The 17572-nt window shown below is 40.0% G+C and overlaps 2 protein-coding genes across 9 annotated transcripts in view; one reads left to right on the top strand and one right to left on the bottom strand.

Annotated features, from left to right (window-relative positions):
* LOC113905890 (protein NPAT) overlaps window positions 1-1390 on the bottom strand; it is a 56300-nt gene extending 54910 nt beyond the window's left edge. The window contains exon 1 of one of the 2 annotated variants that reach the window (XM_027563836.1): window positions 1186-1390. In XM_027563836.1, the coding sequence (XP_027419637.1) occupies window positions 1186-1222 (37 nt within the window). In that variant the 5' untranslated portion in view covers window positions 1223-1390. The remainder of the gene's footprint in view (window positions 1-1185) is intronic. The other variant, XM_027563839.1, reaches the window with a different exon arrangement.
* Window positions 1391-1563: 173 nt separating this feature from the next.
* ATM (ATM serine/threonine kinase) overlaps window positions 1564-17572 on the top strand; it is a 153422-nt gene continuing 137413 nt past the window's right edge. For 3 of the 7 annotated variants that reach the window (XM_027563834.1, XM_027563829.1, XM_027563835.1), the window contains exons 1-6: window positions 1564-1705; window positions 1889-2031; window positions 7644-7738; window positions 12329-12424; window positions 12507-12619; window positions 15100-15245. In XM_027563834.1, the coding sequence (XP_027419635.1) occupies window positions 12353-12424; window positions 12507-12619; window positions 15100-15245 (331 nt within the window). In that variant the 5' untranslated portion in view covers window positions 1564-1705; window positions 1889-2031; window positions 7644-7738; window positions 12329-12352. The remainder of the gene's footprint in view (window positions 1706-1888; window positions 2032-7643; window positions 7739-12328; window positions 12425-12506; window positions 12620-15099; window positions 15246-17572) is intronic. The other 4 variants (XM_027563831.1, XM_027563832.1, XM_027563830.1 and 1 more) reach the window with 4 other exon arrangements.

Here is a 17572-nt window from a genome sequence, read left to right as displayed (position 1 = left end):
TTACAAATAAGCCTAATTAATATAACAATTACAAGATAGACAGCTTTCTTCTTTCGATGTAGGTTAACTGTTGATATTCAGTTTTGATAAAGTGGGCAAAATATTAACCAAACATTAACAAAATATGAGTTTAAATTTAAGTGATTATTTTCTCCAAAAACAGATGGTTAGAACCATTACCCTCTAAAGTTTCCTGCAAAATGTGCCTGTCAAGATTCTGTGCGTAAAAACTTTCTTCTTTTTTTGGACAGGGCAGAATACTTTAAAAAGGGAATAAGAAATGAATTTTTCTGACAGTAAAATAATGTTAGTAATGGCCTTTGGATACCAAGGGAAGTTTTAGAACAAATGTTTACCATTTAACCATTCACATATGATGTCTGTAAATCTGGCTCGGTTTTGAGTTTTATGTGGCTCTCATTCCCAGCAATACAATACTCTTTATTCTTTCAGGGGACAAACAACAAAACCCGTTTCCTGCACAGACAATACACCCTGACAACTGGCAGTGTCACTCTTCAAACTGAGGAAAAACTAGGACTAGAATACGTTCAACTGGAAGGCATTTCCAGTGAAAAGTCTTGCTAATTAAAAAAAAAAGGAATTGCTGCTGTCTTAAAAGTATGAAATTGGCGTTTCACACCTCTACATTCTACGACTTCTTGCAGGAGGTTGGGGGACAGAGAGGCAGGATCACTTCATTCGTTCCAAATTCGTCGCTCTAAAGGCAAGTTATGAGAAGGCCGTCAGGAAGGTCCTTCGCTAAAGCTAGGTGGCTGGGGAAGTCTTTTATTTTTCCTTATTCGGCCCCAGCTCTGACACGGGAAAGTGAGCCCAAGCTTGAAGAACACGCAGTCCATCCATCACGTAGGCAACTCCCCTGCAGGATTCTAATTAAATGTGCAGGCCTGACTTTCCCTCCAAATCCGGGCCTCAGGTGTTCCACCCGGAGTTTCTCTTCAGCCGCCCCTCGCCAGAGAGTCTCGGAAGAGAGGAGCATTCACATATAAAGAAACTTAAACCGCCCGAGCCTCCCACTGAAGAAGATTCACCGCTAGTCTGAACTTGTAGGTGGGGAGGCAAAGCCCCAAAGCTTCCCCTCCCTGGGAAAAACCTCTGGCTCCAAAGGTCCTTCCGTCCGGCTTAGCATGATCCAGTACCCCTCCCTCCCGCGCCGGCGCTTACCCAATACCAGCCGGGCTACATCCGAAGGTAACAGCATGATCGAAGCCGCAGAAGAAACCGTAGTGAGAGACGAGACTCGGGTAAAAACCAACACAGCGACAGCCCCTGCGCCGCATCTCCCAGTTCCAGTGGCGGCACTGAACCCGCGGCAACTTGTCCCGCCTCTTTCGCTCCCCGCCAGCCAATCGCTTCCGCCGGAGAAAGAAAGGCGCCGAAAAGAAACCCGCCTCCGTTCTACTTGGAGCTGTCGTCACATCCGCCCTCACATTTGGATGGGGGCGGGGCGGGAAGGCGGGAGCAGAGAGGCAGAGCAGGCGCTAGAGGGCGAGCGGCGGACGCAGGGCCGCACGCCATTGGCTGACAGGGCGCACGCGCGTTTCCCTCAGATGAGCGCTGTGTTTGGGGAAGCGAGTCTTGGGAGCGGAGAGCGTGCGTGTTTGGCCAGCGTGGGCAGACGGTGCCCCGGCGCCAGTCCGCCTTAGTGCTTCCTTTGGAAACGTACGCTGTGCGATCATTCCAGGTTTGATCCGGAAGCCAAATAGTGCTTGGACAGCCGGCTCGGGCCTTGGGGGAGGCGGGTTGAGCGGGCTTGTAGGCTGCGGACATCACCGCTTACAGAGATTCCGCTTCGGCCGAGTCCAACGGTAGGGCCGCCGAAGAAGCTGGCTTGACTAATCATCTTTTTCTCCCCTCTTATAATTAGCAGTTTTAATCACCGAGCAATTTGTAGAGGCTTAAACTGCAGTCTCCTGATTAACAGCTTGGGCTTTGGAATCACTCTCCAGTTCAAAATTCTGACTGTCGGCTGACTGTGTACTATCTTCCCTGTGGTAATTTTATCCTGTGGTAAGTGTCGTGGTCTGTGTGGGGGTTGGAAAAGAATTTCGAGGCATGAGGCAGAATGAGGAGGAGGATAAACTTTATTAGAGTGAGAGCTGCTGTTAAAACAGCTGGCCATTTCAGGGGAGAGCCAAATGCTTTTGCAGGCTTACAGCCAGTTTCCATAGCCTTAAGACAGAAAAACTTCCCACTGGAATGGTGGCATTAGATGATTGGTTAGGACGCTATAGGAGAAGGCAATGGCAGCCCACTCCAGTACTCTTGCCTGGAAAATCCCATGGATGTAGAAGCCTGGTAGGCTGCAGTCCATGGGGTCGCTAAGACTGAGTAGCTTCACTTTCACTTTTCACTTTCATGCATTGGAGAAGGAAATGGCAACCCACTCCAGTGTTCTTGCCTGGAGAATCCCAGGGACAGCGGACCCTGGTGGGCTGCCATCTCTGGGGTCGCACAGAGTCGGACACGACTAAAGTGACTTAGCAGTAGCAGTAGGATGCTATAGGATGGACAGTAGGGTGGGTATCTTACATATTATGGGGTTAGGGTACTGGCCGGTTTAGATCCGGAGGGTCATGGCAACAGTTGCTATGGGGCTTGGTCAGTTCCAGAGATTTTTTTCCTGTGACCTTGGTATAGGGCTCCACATTCCCCCCTCTTTTTATTTATGGGCCACACTTTGGCCGGTTAACACCCTGCTCACGACTACCTGTCTACCTACCCTATCCTTGTCTCAGGCCGCAGGGACACAAGTCACTGGGGAATGGGGCAATGACCACTCTGGCTTCTTCAAGCCGAGCAGGGACATTGTGGGGTCCTGAGTCCCAGTGCCCACTTTCTGTCAGGGTGCATTTACAGAAGGAGGTGAGAGTCCACAAAATGATAAGGCAGCTTGTTCCAGCATTGTCTGGATGTTGGTTGGGGGATATTCTAGTATTACTATTTGGAGATGTATTTGTTGTATTCTAGAAGAAACAAACTTAACAAGAAAGTTAAAGAAACATGGCCTAAAGCTTAAAAGAAGTAGAAAAACTGCTGAGGGGCTCACCAGGAGAACCAAGACCAAACATTGGTCCGTAACGTTAGTGTTTCTCTAGGTATGAGAGGATGCAAGAATTTGGGCTCATAAAAATCTTGACCTGAAAACATCTGACTATCTGAAGGCCTGTTCTTCCAGTTTTTCACAGAACACAAAGTGCCTTATTTCTGATCTCTACCCTGAACTTCTTTTAGGGGCTGTTGAAGCTCAGCAGCTTGCAGTGGTCATGATTTAATTTTTGTAGAGGCATCTGGCAATTACCAACGTCCAGTCAGCAGGTCCCCTTCATAGCCACATTTTTGACCGTGTTTTGGAGGCATTTCATGGCCACTGTGTCCCACAATGCGGGGAAGGCTCATTCCCAAGTCTAGTGAAGATTCCATTGATAGGTCACTCAATGTACTGTTACTAGACCAGGCCTTGTGAGTAGCAAAAGTCTCTGGACCATCCATGTTTTACTGGCCTCTTGGTCCAGGAAAATATTCCCTCCTGTTACTTCTTCCCGTGTCTAGAGTTACATTATTAAAATAGTTGATCTCATATGGAACTGCATATCAGCATTTTATCATAGGCTTAGTCATTCATTTGGTAACATAAGAAACAAGTTTCTGAAACAGGTGACATAGAATATAATATACCTAGCAGCAGCAGCAGCAGTTGTTAGTAAGATCATAAGTAAGAATTTAAGTCAAGAACTTCCATTAGGTATAGCATGGTATATGCCCAGGTCATCTGACTTAGTTGTTAAATGACTATAGCTTCAGTTCAGTTGCTCAGTTGTGTCCAACTCTTTGTGACTTGATCAACTGCAGCACGCCAGGCCTCCTTGTCCATCACCAACTCCCAGAGTCCCCCCAAACCCATGTCCATTGTGTTGGTGATGCCATCCAATCATCTGATCCTCTGTCATCCCCTTCTCTTCCTGCCCTCAATCTTTCCCAGCATAAGGGTCTTTTCAAATGAGTCAGCTTTCCGCATCAGGTGGCCAAAGTATTGGAGTTTCAGCTTCGACATCAGTCCCTCTAATGAACACCCAGGACTGATCTCCTTTAGGATGGACTGGTTGGATCTCCTTGCAGTCCAAGGGACTCTCGAGAGTCTTCTCCAACATCACAGTTCAAAAGCATTAATTCTTCAGCACTCAGCTTTCTTCACAGTCCAACTCTCACATCCATACATGACTACTGGAAAAACCATAGCCTTGACTAGGCAGACTATAGCTTGGTGGCAATCAAATTAAGCCTTTTAGCGATATAACAACTATCTCAGAAGTGAGTCTTAGTAAACAGACCTTAGTAAACAAAGCTAGAACTTAATATTCAGTGAAGCATATTTTTTTGTTTGTTTGTTTTTTTTTTCCTCTATTGTGAGGACATTAACCCTGTAGCCAGAGAAGGCTTTAACTCATCAAATAAAATGAGGTTTGTCAGGGACCTGGGAAAATCCAAGTGGTCATCTTGGATTTACCTTAGCCCTGACTCTGATTAGCAGCTATTCACCAATTTTTAATTCCCCAATTTAGGAGTAGACTCAGTTCAATTCAGTCACTCAGTTGTGTCTGAGTCTTTGTGTAGACTCTGAGTGGAGTGGTACACTCAAAGGGTGGATTTGAGTGGACCATTCTTTGAGTGGATTATTGCCATGTTTTAAATTGACAGGGGTTAATTTTTGCAGAAACAGAATAAGCTTTGTCTACATCTACCATAATTTTTATAGATCATGGTGAAATAATGCTTATTTAACAAAAGAACAAAAGATTTTAGAAACAAATATAAATCACTTAAAGGCAAAGAAATTCACAATCTGTGATCAAAAGCTGTATTCTAAGAAAACTTTTTCTCTTAACAGAGAGAGACGACCAAATTCCAGTCTGGTACCAGCTTACTGTTAATAATAAAATATGTTTATTTGGTTAACCTTAGAAAAGTCTTTTCCATAAATCTTGAAGTAGCAGTATTCTTGCAAAGACATCAGAGTGAAACTACAGAAGACATGTTTAAAATTTGGTTAACTTGCCATTGACAAAGAAACCTGGTCATTGCTGTGACATGTAACACTTTAACATGGTAGGTAACTAGAATTATAACTGACATTTTACCAGGACATATCAGATTTTCATGTATTCCACATAATTTTTAGGATATCTGCAGTAGAAGCATCAACCATACAATATAACCTGAGATGATTCATCATTCCTCCAACAGTACTTCTCATATAATTTAACATGTCAAATGAACCCAAGTAATTTAGTATCTCTTTTTGGAACATCTCACGGGCCCTCTGAAGCATCCTAAAGTTAGCTAAAAGTCAAATCATTTGGAAAGTTTTGTCAATAAATATCAAAAGGGTTTATAACAGTCAGATAGGCTCATATTGGTCACTGTGAAACAATAGTTATTCACTTAGCCAAAGTAGCAAAAAGGATTTCAAAGGCAAATATAAAACAGATCAATTAAGAGGTAAAGAAACTTAAATTTATTATTGGAAGCAGGACATACTTTCTGAAGAAAGTATGTCCTCTTAACAGAGAGAAAGGCCAAATTTAAGTTTTTGCACCAGCATTTAAATTCATTTAAAAGCAAATTAAATTTATTTTAAACTTAGTCCTAACCATGCACAAAACTTTTCTCAGGGTCCACTTTCCACAAAACTTCTTATCACTTTCTGTACCCATTACTTTGTTCTCCCATCCTGAAGCAACCACCTGTAAGTCAGACTTACTTCCTTTTCCCTTCATAAAATGCAATTTCATTCCTCATACCTTCTTTATTAAAAACATTCAGCCTACTTTGCTTAAGCAACCAAGAACTGACCTTTATATTAGCATTCTGTAGATTGGTGAGCATAATTTCTAAAAAAACCTTTGCTTTCTTATAGAAAATATCTCAGAGTAGCACCAAACATATTTATGAATAGTCCCAAATCTCTTTAGTTTCTCTGTAAAAGGAAGTTAGCATTCAGTGATGAATATTTCAGAATCTTATTTGGAAGTGACCTAGGTATTCAATAAACTTCTTTCACTTAGTTTAGCACAACTGTAGACATTCAGGTTACCAAAATCTGGAGAGATTATTTTAGACAGACATTTCTAAAGTATATTTATTCCTAATAGAGTTTATCTAAAAGCTCATATCATTTGCATATTATTTTTTAGAAGTTTCTTTACTCGAGATATTTTCCTCATTGACAAACATGTAACAGATATACAATATAACTATTTAACATGTTAAACCTAGGCACAATGAAAACATTATTCTTAATGTTAATGACTTGACATGTCTATATTAGATTAGCAAACAAACATTAATACTAGATACTTAATATTGAATATTTCCCAGCTCACGTGAACGTCAGATTCATTCAGTTAAGTTTCTCTTGTATTTAGAATTGTTTGATTTGTAAGCAATTACTTTTCTTTAGGCCAATTAAATTAGAGCTCATTTATATCTTAACTTCAGTATTATCGAAAAATATACACACTGAGAAATACGTAAGTCCAGATGGACAGATAGAGATCTCATAGTTTTCCAGTTGAGATTTAAAATGTCTCTTTGACACTTTTTTTTTCTTGGCTTGAAGTTCTAATTTGACCAAGGCTGAGGTCTCAGGCAAAGTGGGCTGTGTATTTCAAAGACCTGGCAAGGGTTAACATCAAGTTTTCCCTAGGCAGGCCTTTTTAACAAGCTAGTTGTTTTTAATTGCATATCCAAAAAGAACTGTTTTTGCAAGTTTCCAAGAAAAAAATTTCATTTTAACCAGTTTTCTCCAGGGTCTAAACAATATACGGCCATCCGTGTCAAAAAGTCATCTTTCCTTTCTGCAATGATAGTTTTATAACTAAAATATAGACCAAATAGTGCTCAAATTGACTCTCATGTCAGAGACAGACAGCTGATGAAAATATTGGATTGCCTGTCTGGGAGAAGTGGGGTCTTGTTTGATCAGAAGAATCTGAAGGAGTAAGGGAATTTGCAAGGGTAGGGAAGGAAGCTTGGTCCCTCCCCACCCTGAGAGACAGGAGTAGCTAGAAGGGAATTCTCTAGAATGTTCAGGAGAGTTTTTGATCCCTCAAGCTTTTGGATATAGGAGAAAGACCTGGACCAAAGGGAACCTCAGAATCCTTTCCTAGTCTGCAACAATAGATATCAAATGGGGATAGGAAAGGTCGAGTAGGGGTTGTCTAGGAAATCTGATGGAGAAGGAGGCAGAGGGGGATGGGATAGGGAGGCAACAGAAACACACATGTAGCATGAGTCCCTCAAATCCAGATTCTAAGGGCCATGAAGGACTGAACATAAGGAAACTCTGAGTCCTTTCCCTGATTTTGGCAAAAGAGATCAAGTTGAAGGATTCTGCTACAATCTAGTGTTTCATTCAGAGGATATTTTTTTTGTTCCCCCAGTTTGTATTGGGTCTAGGCCTTTTGCAGGGTCAAATTTTTCCAGTTCCAGAGAATGTAGCCAAGGGGTGAGTCTGAGACAGAGGCTCCCAGGACGTACCAGAACCCACTGTTAGCCTTCATGCCATAGAATGGGGGTACTGAGAGTCACCAGCTGACAGAAAGGCGTCTCTTTTGTTCCAGTGATCTCTCCGTGCGACTGATGGCACAAAATGGTTGACCGTCTCAACAGGTGCATCGGGCAGTGAGAGGTGACCCCTGAGAACGGTTCAGCTAAGGTACCGTGTGACCCAGGCAGAGAAAGAGATTCTCGGGAGTGACCATGGTTGACTCACCATTTGGCATTTCCCTGAAGTGTGGAGGGCACTCTTAGAATGGCTCAGAGGCAACACCTAGACTCCTGTAAATCAATCTGGACTAAAAAGGAAAGAAGTGAAAGTAACAGGGAAGATAGGCTGAGGAATCCAGCTTACAATCCTATTGGGGAGGCGGTGGCCAGCGGACGATGGGCTCTATGTTTTGATTCAACCACTATGTGCCTAACATGAAGCATGGAAGTTGTCTTGCTAGGGGGTAGATGCCCTTGTGGTGTGATTCATTCCATGACTCCCTTATCCTCACATGGGTATCTTCATGTGGCAGACACCATAGTGGCTTTTAAGTGCCTGGCCTGTGCCCACACAACCTGGCCTGTGCCCACACAATGTTGGTTGGCCTAATCCTCAGAAAGGAGTCAAAAGGAGAGACCTTCACCCATCTAGGTGGCAGCTACTGGGATGCAGTGAGCAGTGGGAGCCTTCCAGACAGAAAGTAAAGTGCATGTAAAGGCAAATAGATGGGGAAACAATGGAAACAGTGACAGACTTTATTTTCTTGGGCTCCAGAATCACTACAGATGGTGACTACAGAGCCATGAAATTAAAAGATGCTTGCTCCTTGGACGAAAGGCTATGACCAACCTAGACAGTGTATTAAAAAGAGACATTACTTGGCTGACAAAGGTCTGTATAGTCAAAGCTATGGTTTTTCCAGTAATCATATATGGATGTGAGAGTTGGACTATAAAGAAGGCTGAGCACTGAAAAATTGATGCTTTTGAACTGTGGTGTTGGAGAAGACTCTTGAGAATCCCTTGCACTGCAAGGAGATCCAACCAGTCCATCCTAAAGGAAGTCAACCCTGAATATTCATTGGAAGGACAGATGCTGAAGCTCCAATCCTTTGGCCATGTGATGCGAAGAGCTGATTCATTAGAAAAGACTATGATGCTGGGAAAGATTGAAGGCAGGAGGAGAAGGGGATGAAAGAGCACAAGATGGTTGGATGGCATTACCGACTCAATGGACATGAGTTTGAGCAAGCTCTGGGAGATGGTGAAGGACAGGGAAGGCTGTTGTGCTGCAGTCCCTGGGGTCGCAAAGAGTCGGACACAACTGAGCAACTGAACAACAACAAGGTTATGCAGCTTTTAAGTGGCAGGACCAGGATATGAATTAGTACAGTCTGACCACAGAGCCCACACTTTTACCATTAAGATGAGAATGGCATGCCAAGGGCAGAATTAGATCCAGGAAGATCAGTTATAAACATCATTGTCAAATTATGCAAAGGGATCAACTTGGTTGAGATCAGCAAAGGACAATGGATTTGCCAATTCAGAAGCTATTACTTAAGAAATATGTATCCATACCAGTTGCATGTTGGGACTGGAACCTAAATTGTTGTGGATTAATATATTAATTGAATTAAACTCTATCTAGTGATGCTCTTACTCTAGCTAACTACTCTAGTTCCTCTAGTTATCTTAAGTTCCTCCAACATTCTCTGCCTTTTCCATCTTAGGAACCTTTGGCTAGGCTAGTCTCCTTCTCTAAGATGTTGGTTCTCTTAACTCTTTCTGTGATTGGCATCAGTTCATACAGATCTTGGCTTTATTGTAAGCTCCTCTGATACATTTTCTTTGGTAGTTTATAAAAAGTAAATTTTACTTATTTTTTTGTTGTTTTCGGTCATTAAGTCATGTCTGATTCTTTGCGACCTCATAAACTGCAGCACGCCAGGCTTCCCTGTCCTTCACTATCTCTGCTGCTGCTGCTGCTAAGTCGCTTCAGTCGTGTCCAACTCTGTGCGACCCCATAGACAGCAGCCCACTAGGCTCCTCTGTCCCTGGGATTCTCCAGGCAAGAACACTGGAGTGGGTTGCCATTTCCTTCTCCAGTGCAGGAAAGTGAAAAGTGAAAGGGAAGTCGCTCACTCGTGCCCAACTCTTAGTGACCCCATGGACTGTAGCCTACCAGGCTCCTCTGTCCATGGGATTTTCCAGGCAAGAGTACTGGAGTGGGGTGCCATTGCCTCACTATCTCTAGATTTGCTCAAACTCATGTCTGTTGAGTCTGTGGTGCCATCCAATTTATCTCATCCTTGTTGTCCCCTTCTCTTCTTGCCCTCATCCCACCATCAGGGTCTTTTTCAGTGAGCTGGATCTTCTCATCTGGTGGCCGTAAATAGTATTTGCTTCCTTTGAGGCATATGTTACAATTTGGAATTATGCATTGACTTATCAGTGTACTAGTTTATTGTTACTGTCCCCAACTAGTTATGACTCCATGAAGGTAGGATTTGTTCTTTAAGTTTCTACCCCTAGCGTAGTGCCTTGAACACAGTAGTTGCCAAGTAAATATTGTTGCTTGTATCAGTGAAGGAACATTTCCTATTTATATAGATAATACTGAACTATTTTGTTTTCTTGAAAATAATCAATCTTTGAGAGATGTATAGGGAGAAGCAAAGTCAACACAGCTTAAAAAAAACACTTTAGAGCTACCATGTCTTGAAAGTGTCACATGTTCAGTAAGCATACATTTTTTTCATATTACAAATAACATATTAGCAATATAGGTACCTGCCTGTATGGTTCTTTGGATGTTGCTAAGGTGTTTTCATTGGTTCAGTTCAATTCAGTCGCTAAGTCGTGTCCGACTCTTTGCAACCACATGAATCGTAGCACGCCAGGCCTCCTTGTCCATCACCAACTCCCAGAGTTCACCCAAACTCATATACATCAAGTTGGTGATGCCATCCAACCATCTCATCCTCTGTCGTCCCCTTCTCCTCCTGCCCCCAATTCCTCCTAGCATCAGGGTCTTTTCCAGTGAGTCAACTCTTCACATGAGGTAATCAAAGTATTGGAGTTTCAGCCTCAGCATCAGTCCTTCCAATGAACACCCAGGACTGGTCTCCTTTAGGATGGACTGGTTGGATCTCCTTGCAGTCCAAGGGACTCTCAAGAGTCTTCTCCAACACCACAGTTCAAAAGCATCAATTCTTTGGCGCTCAGCTTTCTTCACAGTCCAACTCTCACATCCATACATGACCACTGGAAAAACCATTTCATTGGTTAGAATCCCAATTTTATTTTCATTATTGACTCAAAAGGGGTTAAACTAAGATTGAGCAAGAAGAGAGAGTTCTTGATAAAACTATAACAGAAAAATGAAAGCAACAGTTCTTGTCTTCAAGAAGTATACAGTCAAATGAAAATGGCTATCAAGTAATCAACAGCCTATATTATACAGCACAGTAAAGGAAGTTGTAAAAGAGGATGATATGGTTGGATGGTATCACCAATTCGATGGACATGAGTTTGAGCAAGCTCCGGGAGTTGGTGATGATCAGGGAGGCCTGGTGTGCTACAGTCTGTGGGGTCGCAGAGTGTTGGACATGACTGAGACTGAGCTGAACTGAACTGAAAGGAGGTTGTAATAACTCATTTATTACTGTAACTGTAAAGGAGGGGTAAAGGAATCAAAACAACTGTTGAATATAAATGGAGAAGACAACTAGAGCTATCTGCCAATAGAGGTAGTTCTGAGTGTCTAAAGAGACAGTAGTATTTTGTTGGAGAAATTTCTTCCTTTATAGGAAGTTTGGACATGGTCTCTCAATTCCTCCCAATTTTAAGACTCTGTGAGGTATTGCAGGGGGAGAAAAATATGCTTAATCTTGAAAGATTGAGTAGAACTTAAACGTGAAAAGATGGGGAAAGGACTCAGCCCTCCTTTTTTCCTCTTGAGATGTATATGTAGTGTAGGTATAATAGACAGACATAGGGACATTGCTTTTTTTGTTTATAAACATTTCTACTAATAATGAAGCTTCTTTGTAAAAAGGCTCAGAAATACTAAAACAGTGCTTTTCTTGAAAGATTATTTTTTAAGTTTATCAAAGAAAGGTTTGAGTATATCAAAAAATCTGAAAGGAAGTCTACTGCAATGGCATTAAGGTATAGAGTAAGCTATAGTTGACCTTTGACATTTACAAAGCTGTCACTAGAGCATGTAATTTCCTTCATTTCCTTGTATAACAATAGTATCATTTCCCTCTATTTTTATGTATTAAATGAGAACCATAAATCCAGTTGAGATGTAAGTGCTAGCTCTGAGAACCTCTTAACATATCAATTCGAAAACACAATTTAAGGTTTTGGTTCAGGAAAATGGCAAGTCACTATCTATAAAAAAGGGTGCTTTTGAATAGTTCAGTCAATGTTAAATCCTCAAGTGCTCTTTTCCTTATTCTTTGCCTGACAGTTTTCTTTATTCATCTTTTATATTTTAATATAAATGTCATGTTTCTTAGAAGAGGTCTCAAAACAATAAAGTAAATTATACATTTCTTATTTTTATCCTACTGCAGCTTCAATACATTTGCATGTTAAGGCTTTGTTTTGATATATTCTAAGAAAATCATTAAATATGGAAATATTAAGAAAAATCATTATGCTTTGTAATATGCCTCTAGTTATAGTTAGATTTAACTATATAATACCACAATCAAATAATTTTACATATATATGTATTTTTTTACAGATACGTTTTCTGAAATTCTGAATCATGAGTCTAGCACTTAATGATCTGCTTATTTGCTGCCGTCAACTAGAACTTGATAAAGCTACAGAGCGAAGGGTAGTAAATTACTTAAATTTAATCTTTCTTTGAAATGAATGTGTGATTGGTAACTCATTATTTTGTTCTTTTTCATTTTCAGAGAGAGATTGAGAAATTTAAGCGCCTGATTCAGGATCCTGAAACTGTTCGACATTTAGATCACCATTCAGATTCCAAACAAGGGAAATATTTGAATTGGGATGCTGTTTTTAGGTATTCGATTCTAATTTTTTTTTTCTGTCTTACTTTTCTCTTTCCTTTTTATTTCTGTTGTGATATTTTTGTGTGTATAGAGGTCAACTTATCTTTGCTCCTTGTATATCGTTGTGCCTTGCATAGGAAATTGATGCTCGATATTTATCTGAAACATAATTTTTAAAGGATGTTCATATAAAAAAGTTAAGATTTTTGAATTATTTGTTCAATAAAATGTCTTTGACATATCTCACTCAAGATGAGAATTTCTTTCATATCACTTTTTTTATAAGACTTTATTTCAAATTATAGAATAAAATTAAGTTATATTAAGTCCTTTATAACTTTGACATCTTTAAATATTGCTCTAAGTAACTGCCATGTATAAACATAATAAAAAAGTAAAAAGGAATTTTAGAAAAATTCCATATGATTTCAGTTAACAAACAAAACTCATGCTTTGGAAAGACACAATTCATTACTTGACTGGAGTGGCAAACAGAATTGATGCTTTTATATAAAGGCATAATTTTCAGTTATGAAATCCATTCATAACTAGAAATAGGTGGTAAGACTTAGGAAAGATAAAGTATTTTAAAGTAACGTAGAATACTGATAAACTTGAAAGAACATTTTCAGTCTAGTGAAATATGAGTATATATTCATTCTTGAGTGTTTAGAATAGATAATCTATTTTATTTTTTAGTTTTTATTTGACACTAGACATACCATTGAGGATTTCATTGTGGATAACATGAAAAATACACACTTCTTTTCCTGTGGTTCCTTACTTTATTTCAGATGCCACAAATAATTTTTGTTGTTTTTGTCACTTATTCCCATCTCTTTTGTGACCCCATGGAGTCTAGCCCACCAGGCTCCTCTGTCCGTGGGATTTCCTAGGCAAGTATACTGGAGTGGGTTGCCATTTCCTCTGCAGGGGATCTTCCTGACCCAGGTTTTGAATCCACATCTCCTGCATTTGCAGGCAGATTCTTTTCTACTGAGTCCCCAGAAAAGCCTACTACAAATACCGTTATTATCTAAAGATGAATATTTTGCATTAGCGGATCATGTAGGCCATCTGTGTACCTAACACTTCTAGCTAATCATGAATATCTTATAGGCAGACTTCATTTAAATTAGGGCTAGAAACCTTACCAACTCTTTAGGAAGGAGGTTCCTATTTTGCTGAAAGTTTTACTTTTGTTTTAGGTTCAAAGGATTTGTTAACAAAAGAAATCACTTGTTACAAATCAATAAGTTCAACTTTTAATAGATGATTATTTAACTTAATTTCAGTTCAGTTTAGTAGCTCAGTTATGTCCGACTCTTTGCAACCCCATGAACCACAGCACACCAGGCCTCCCTGTCTATCACCAACTTCCAGAGTTTACCCAAACTCATGTCCATTGAATTGGTGATGCCATCTAACCATCTCATCCTCTGTTGTCCCCTTCTCTTCCTGCCCTCAATCTTTCCCAGCATAAGGGTCTTTTCAAATGAGTCAGCTCTTCACATCAGGTGGCCAAAATATTGGAGTTTCACCTTCAACATCAGTCCTTCCAGTGAACACCCAGGACTGATTTCCTTTAGGATGGACTGGTTGGATCTCCTTGCAGTTATTAAAAGAACAGAAATAGAAACAATAGAGAAGAGTAACAGCACATACATCACCAAATTGGGCCAACCGACATTCAGACTTAAACAGTGCTGGGAAGTCCCTTGTTAACAGCAATCTGGAGTCCCAATTGGGAAAAGGTCCTGGGCTGTACGTCCACCCCAAGGGTGAGACTTCAAGTTGCTATTTTAGGGGCTCTCATTTATAATCCCAGGCCACTAACTGATATCATCTTCAGTTTACATGCACAAATGAAGCTCTGATTTAGTTTTTACAATGTGGTTTCACCTTGTGAGTCATTAAGACGTTTTAGACCCTGGGGGACTGGCCAGGTCCTCAGGGGCTTAAGAGATTCCAAGATCCATTCCTTTCTTATCTCAAGTGCCCCCTGACTTGCTATGCTTGCAGGCAGGTATGAAATCCAGGCAGTGTCCAGGCAGATCAGAAGCAGGTGACAGGCCTACTCGGTTGCTTCTGAATTTGGAGAAGACTTCCTCCATTTTAATTTCCCTAATAGTAGGTCATGTAATACACACACACACACACACACATACATGTCATGCACTAAATAGCAGAAAGAGGTGAGAAAGAATTGAGAGCTCTTAATTGTATTGCAAGCTTTTGATGATAAATGAGAAAGCAAGCAGGAAAACAGTAGAAAATCATGGAAGTTAATAGATTAAGAACTTTGTAGACCAGACTTTAAATTGGTGTTGAGGGCTTGGCCTTGGAAATGTAATTGTTTTGGTTAGTGTACCTTGTTTGAAGAAGTGTGGTTTAAAAGCTCTTTATGATGGCATGAAGAACACTTTGAAACTATTAAAAAATAATGTTAGTATTTAACAAGTTTCTGGAATTCCATTTCATTTTTTTGAAGGTTTTTACAGAAATATATTCAGAAAGAAACAGAATATCTGAGAACAGCAAAACAAAATGTATCAGCCTCGACACAAGCCACTAGGCAGAAAAAGATGCAAGAAATCAGTAGCTTGGTCAAGGACTTCATCAAATGTGCAAATAAAAGTAAGTGCTGTTACTTAGCTTAATGGGTTATTGTTTCATGAGTTTGGTCTGAATATGGTGAGATAAAAGTTGAGTACTAACTCTGATTTCTAGTACATATAATGATTTTTAATATTATAGCTTCAAATATTTGGAGGAATTTATACAAGCATAGTGAAAAAGTGAAAGTGAAAGTCGCTCAGTCATGTCTAACTCTTTGCAACCCCATGGACTATACAATATTCTGCAGGCCAGAATACTGGAGTAGATACCCCTTCCCTTCTCCAGGAGGTCTTCCCAACCCAGGGATTGAACCCACGACTCCCTCATTGCAGTGGATTCTTTACCAGCTGAGTCCCAAGGGAAGCCTGTTATATAAGCATAGAATGATAGAATCTCAGGGTTGAAAGAATTAAAAGATAGTATTTCTGGAGAAGGAAATGGCAACCCACTCCAGTATTCTTGCTGGGGAAATCCCATGGACAGAAGAGCCTGGCCATCTACAGTCCATGGGGTCATGAAGAGCTGGATATGACTGAGTGACTAAACAACATTTTTTTTGTTTTACTCTAAACATAATGTCATGGTTTTCAAAGGTGCTTTTGTAGCTGGAGGGATGGTTTGATGCCTTTCAAATCTGAACACTTAATGCACTTCTCAGCTCCTCCTGGATCCCCATACCTTTGTCATATGCAGGTGTCTAGGCTGCTGGCGGCCGCTGGGTCTGGAATGCAATCTCCATTGCCTCCGCTTCCGCTGGCAGACAGAATACATCCTCCTTTTTTTCTGTTATCACCTGCAGTTTAGAAATGAGTTTCCAGAGGCTACTGAAACAGGACCTTAATTATGGACTTTACATGGCAGGAATCTACTCGTTAGAGCTTGGAAAAAAAAATTATTTCATCTACCCATTTTTCTTGAATCCCATCTATATATCCCTGGCACTTAGATAGTCTCAATGATTAAACATACCTTTGAGACTTTGTTTTCTATCTTTGAGTAGTTCTCATAGTAGGGAAAACTTGTCTGTTTGTTACTGCTTCTATTTTCTGAGATAATACAGAAAAATACTAATCTTTTTAATATGATGTCCTTTGAGATAATTGAAGTTAGACATGATATATCCTGGGTCCTCTTCTATAAGCTAAACAACCTACTTCCTTTAGCTCGTATGGCCTACTTTTGTGTCACTTTTGTAAATATTCTTCAGTTTTATTCTCTCTCTTAAAATGTGTGGGACTCAGTCTTATAGGCATATTCTGATTGGTATGGAGTGGAACAGGGCTTGGATATCTTTTATTCTATACTTTAACTAATTCATTCTAAGATCAATTAGCTTTCTTGGCAGTCAGAACCCATACTCAACCAGCACCGTGCTTATTATAAATAAATAAAAAACAAAAGACAAGTTCTTTCTTGCTCCTGATGAGCCGCATAGCTCCCATTTTATACTTACACGGTTGATGTTTTGAAAAGCTAATATATTTGAACGAGAATGCAGAAATTGCTTTCTATAAGGAAATGGTTGTCATACAGTGCTGAAAAGCTAGAAGCAGAAATATTTGTTTAGGAACTTGGACTCAAATTGTTTACTCTTCAGAAAGTGGCTTTGTGATGCCAAGTTTAGTTTAAGAATCAGAAAAGCTGAATATGGGTAAATGTTATTAAGTAGAAGGATATAGAATTGTTAGTAAATGATACTTCAGAACGATAGGATGCAAGTTTAGTCTAAAGACAATGGCTTTAGCAAAAATTTAGTTTTCTGTCTCCTCTGAGATGCCATTTCATGTGAATAGCTCCATGTCCTGAGAAGAGACTCCAGCCATAGACAAAAGAAAACCACACTGAAATGTTTTTGCACCTGCTTTTGCTCTGTATCTATTAAAATCTGTGTTCTTGGCTACTACTGCTGGGCTCTTAATAGATCTTAATATGGTCTTACAGAGTTTATGATTGAATGAAAGATACTTGTAGCTCATTCGTAGCCCATCAGAAAAGTATGCAGCTTAGAATTTTGCTTTAAAGTGAAAAAAACCCTTCTATTGCAAAATTAGCAATGGGGATCACATTTTAAAGTATATTTTTATTTAAGACTTTTTTTCTTTGGAGTTTTACTTTGTAACTTAAACATTGTTAATTTCAGAGCAAGACCAGGCTACTACTATCATGTTATCTCACTTCTTAAATTTTTTTTCAAACAGTTTGAGGGTTAATGGGAATTTAACACATGTCTAAATCTTGCCAGACTTGCTTAACATCTAAGGTTTGATGAAAGAAACAGAGATGAGAAAAAAAGAGGTATCTGGAAAGGAACCAGTAAGCAAATATTGTTCAACTATGACAGAAGT

Source organism: Bos indicus x Bos taurus, chromosome 15 (assembly GCF_003369695.1).
Source record: "Bos indicus x Bos taurus breed Angus x Brahman F1 hybrid chromosome 15, Bos_hybrid_MaternalHap_v2.0, whole genome shotgun sequence".
NCBI classification, from domain to species: domain Eukaryota; kingdom Metazoa; phylum Chordata; class Mammalia; order Artiodactyla; family Bovidae; genus Bos; species Bos indicus x Bos taurus.
The sequence above is the reverse complement of the archived record's forward strand: the minus strand, read 5'-3'. Positions and strand labels throughout refer to the sequence as shown.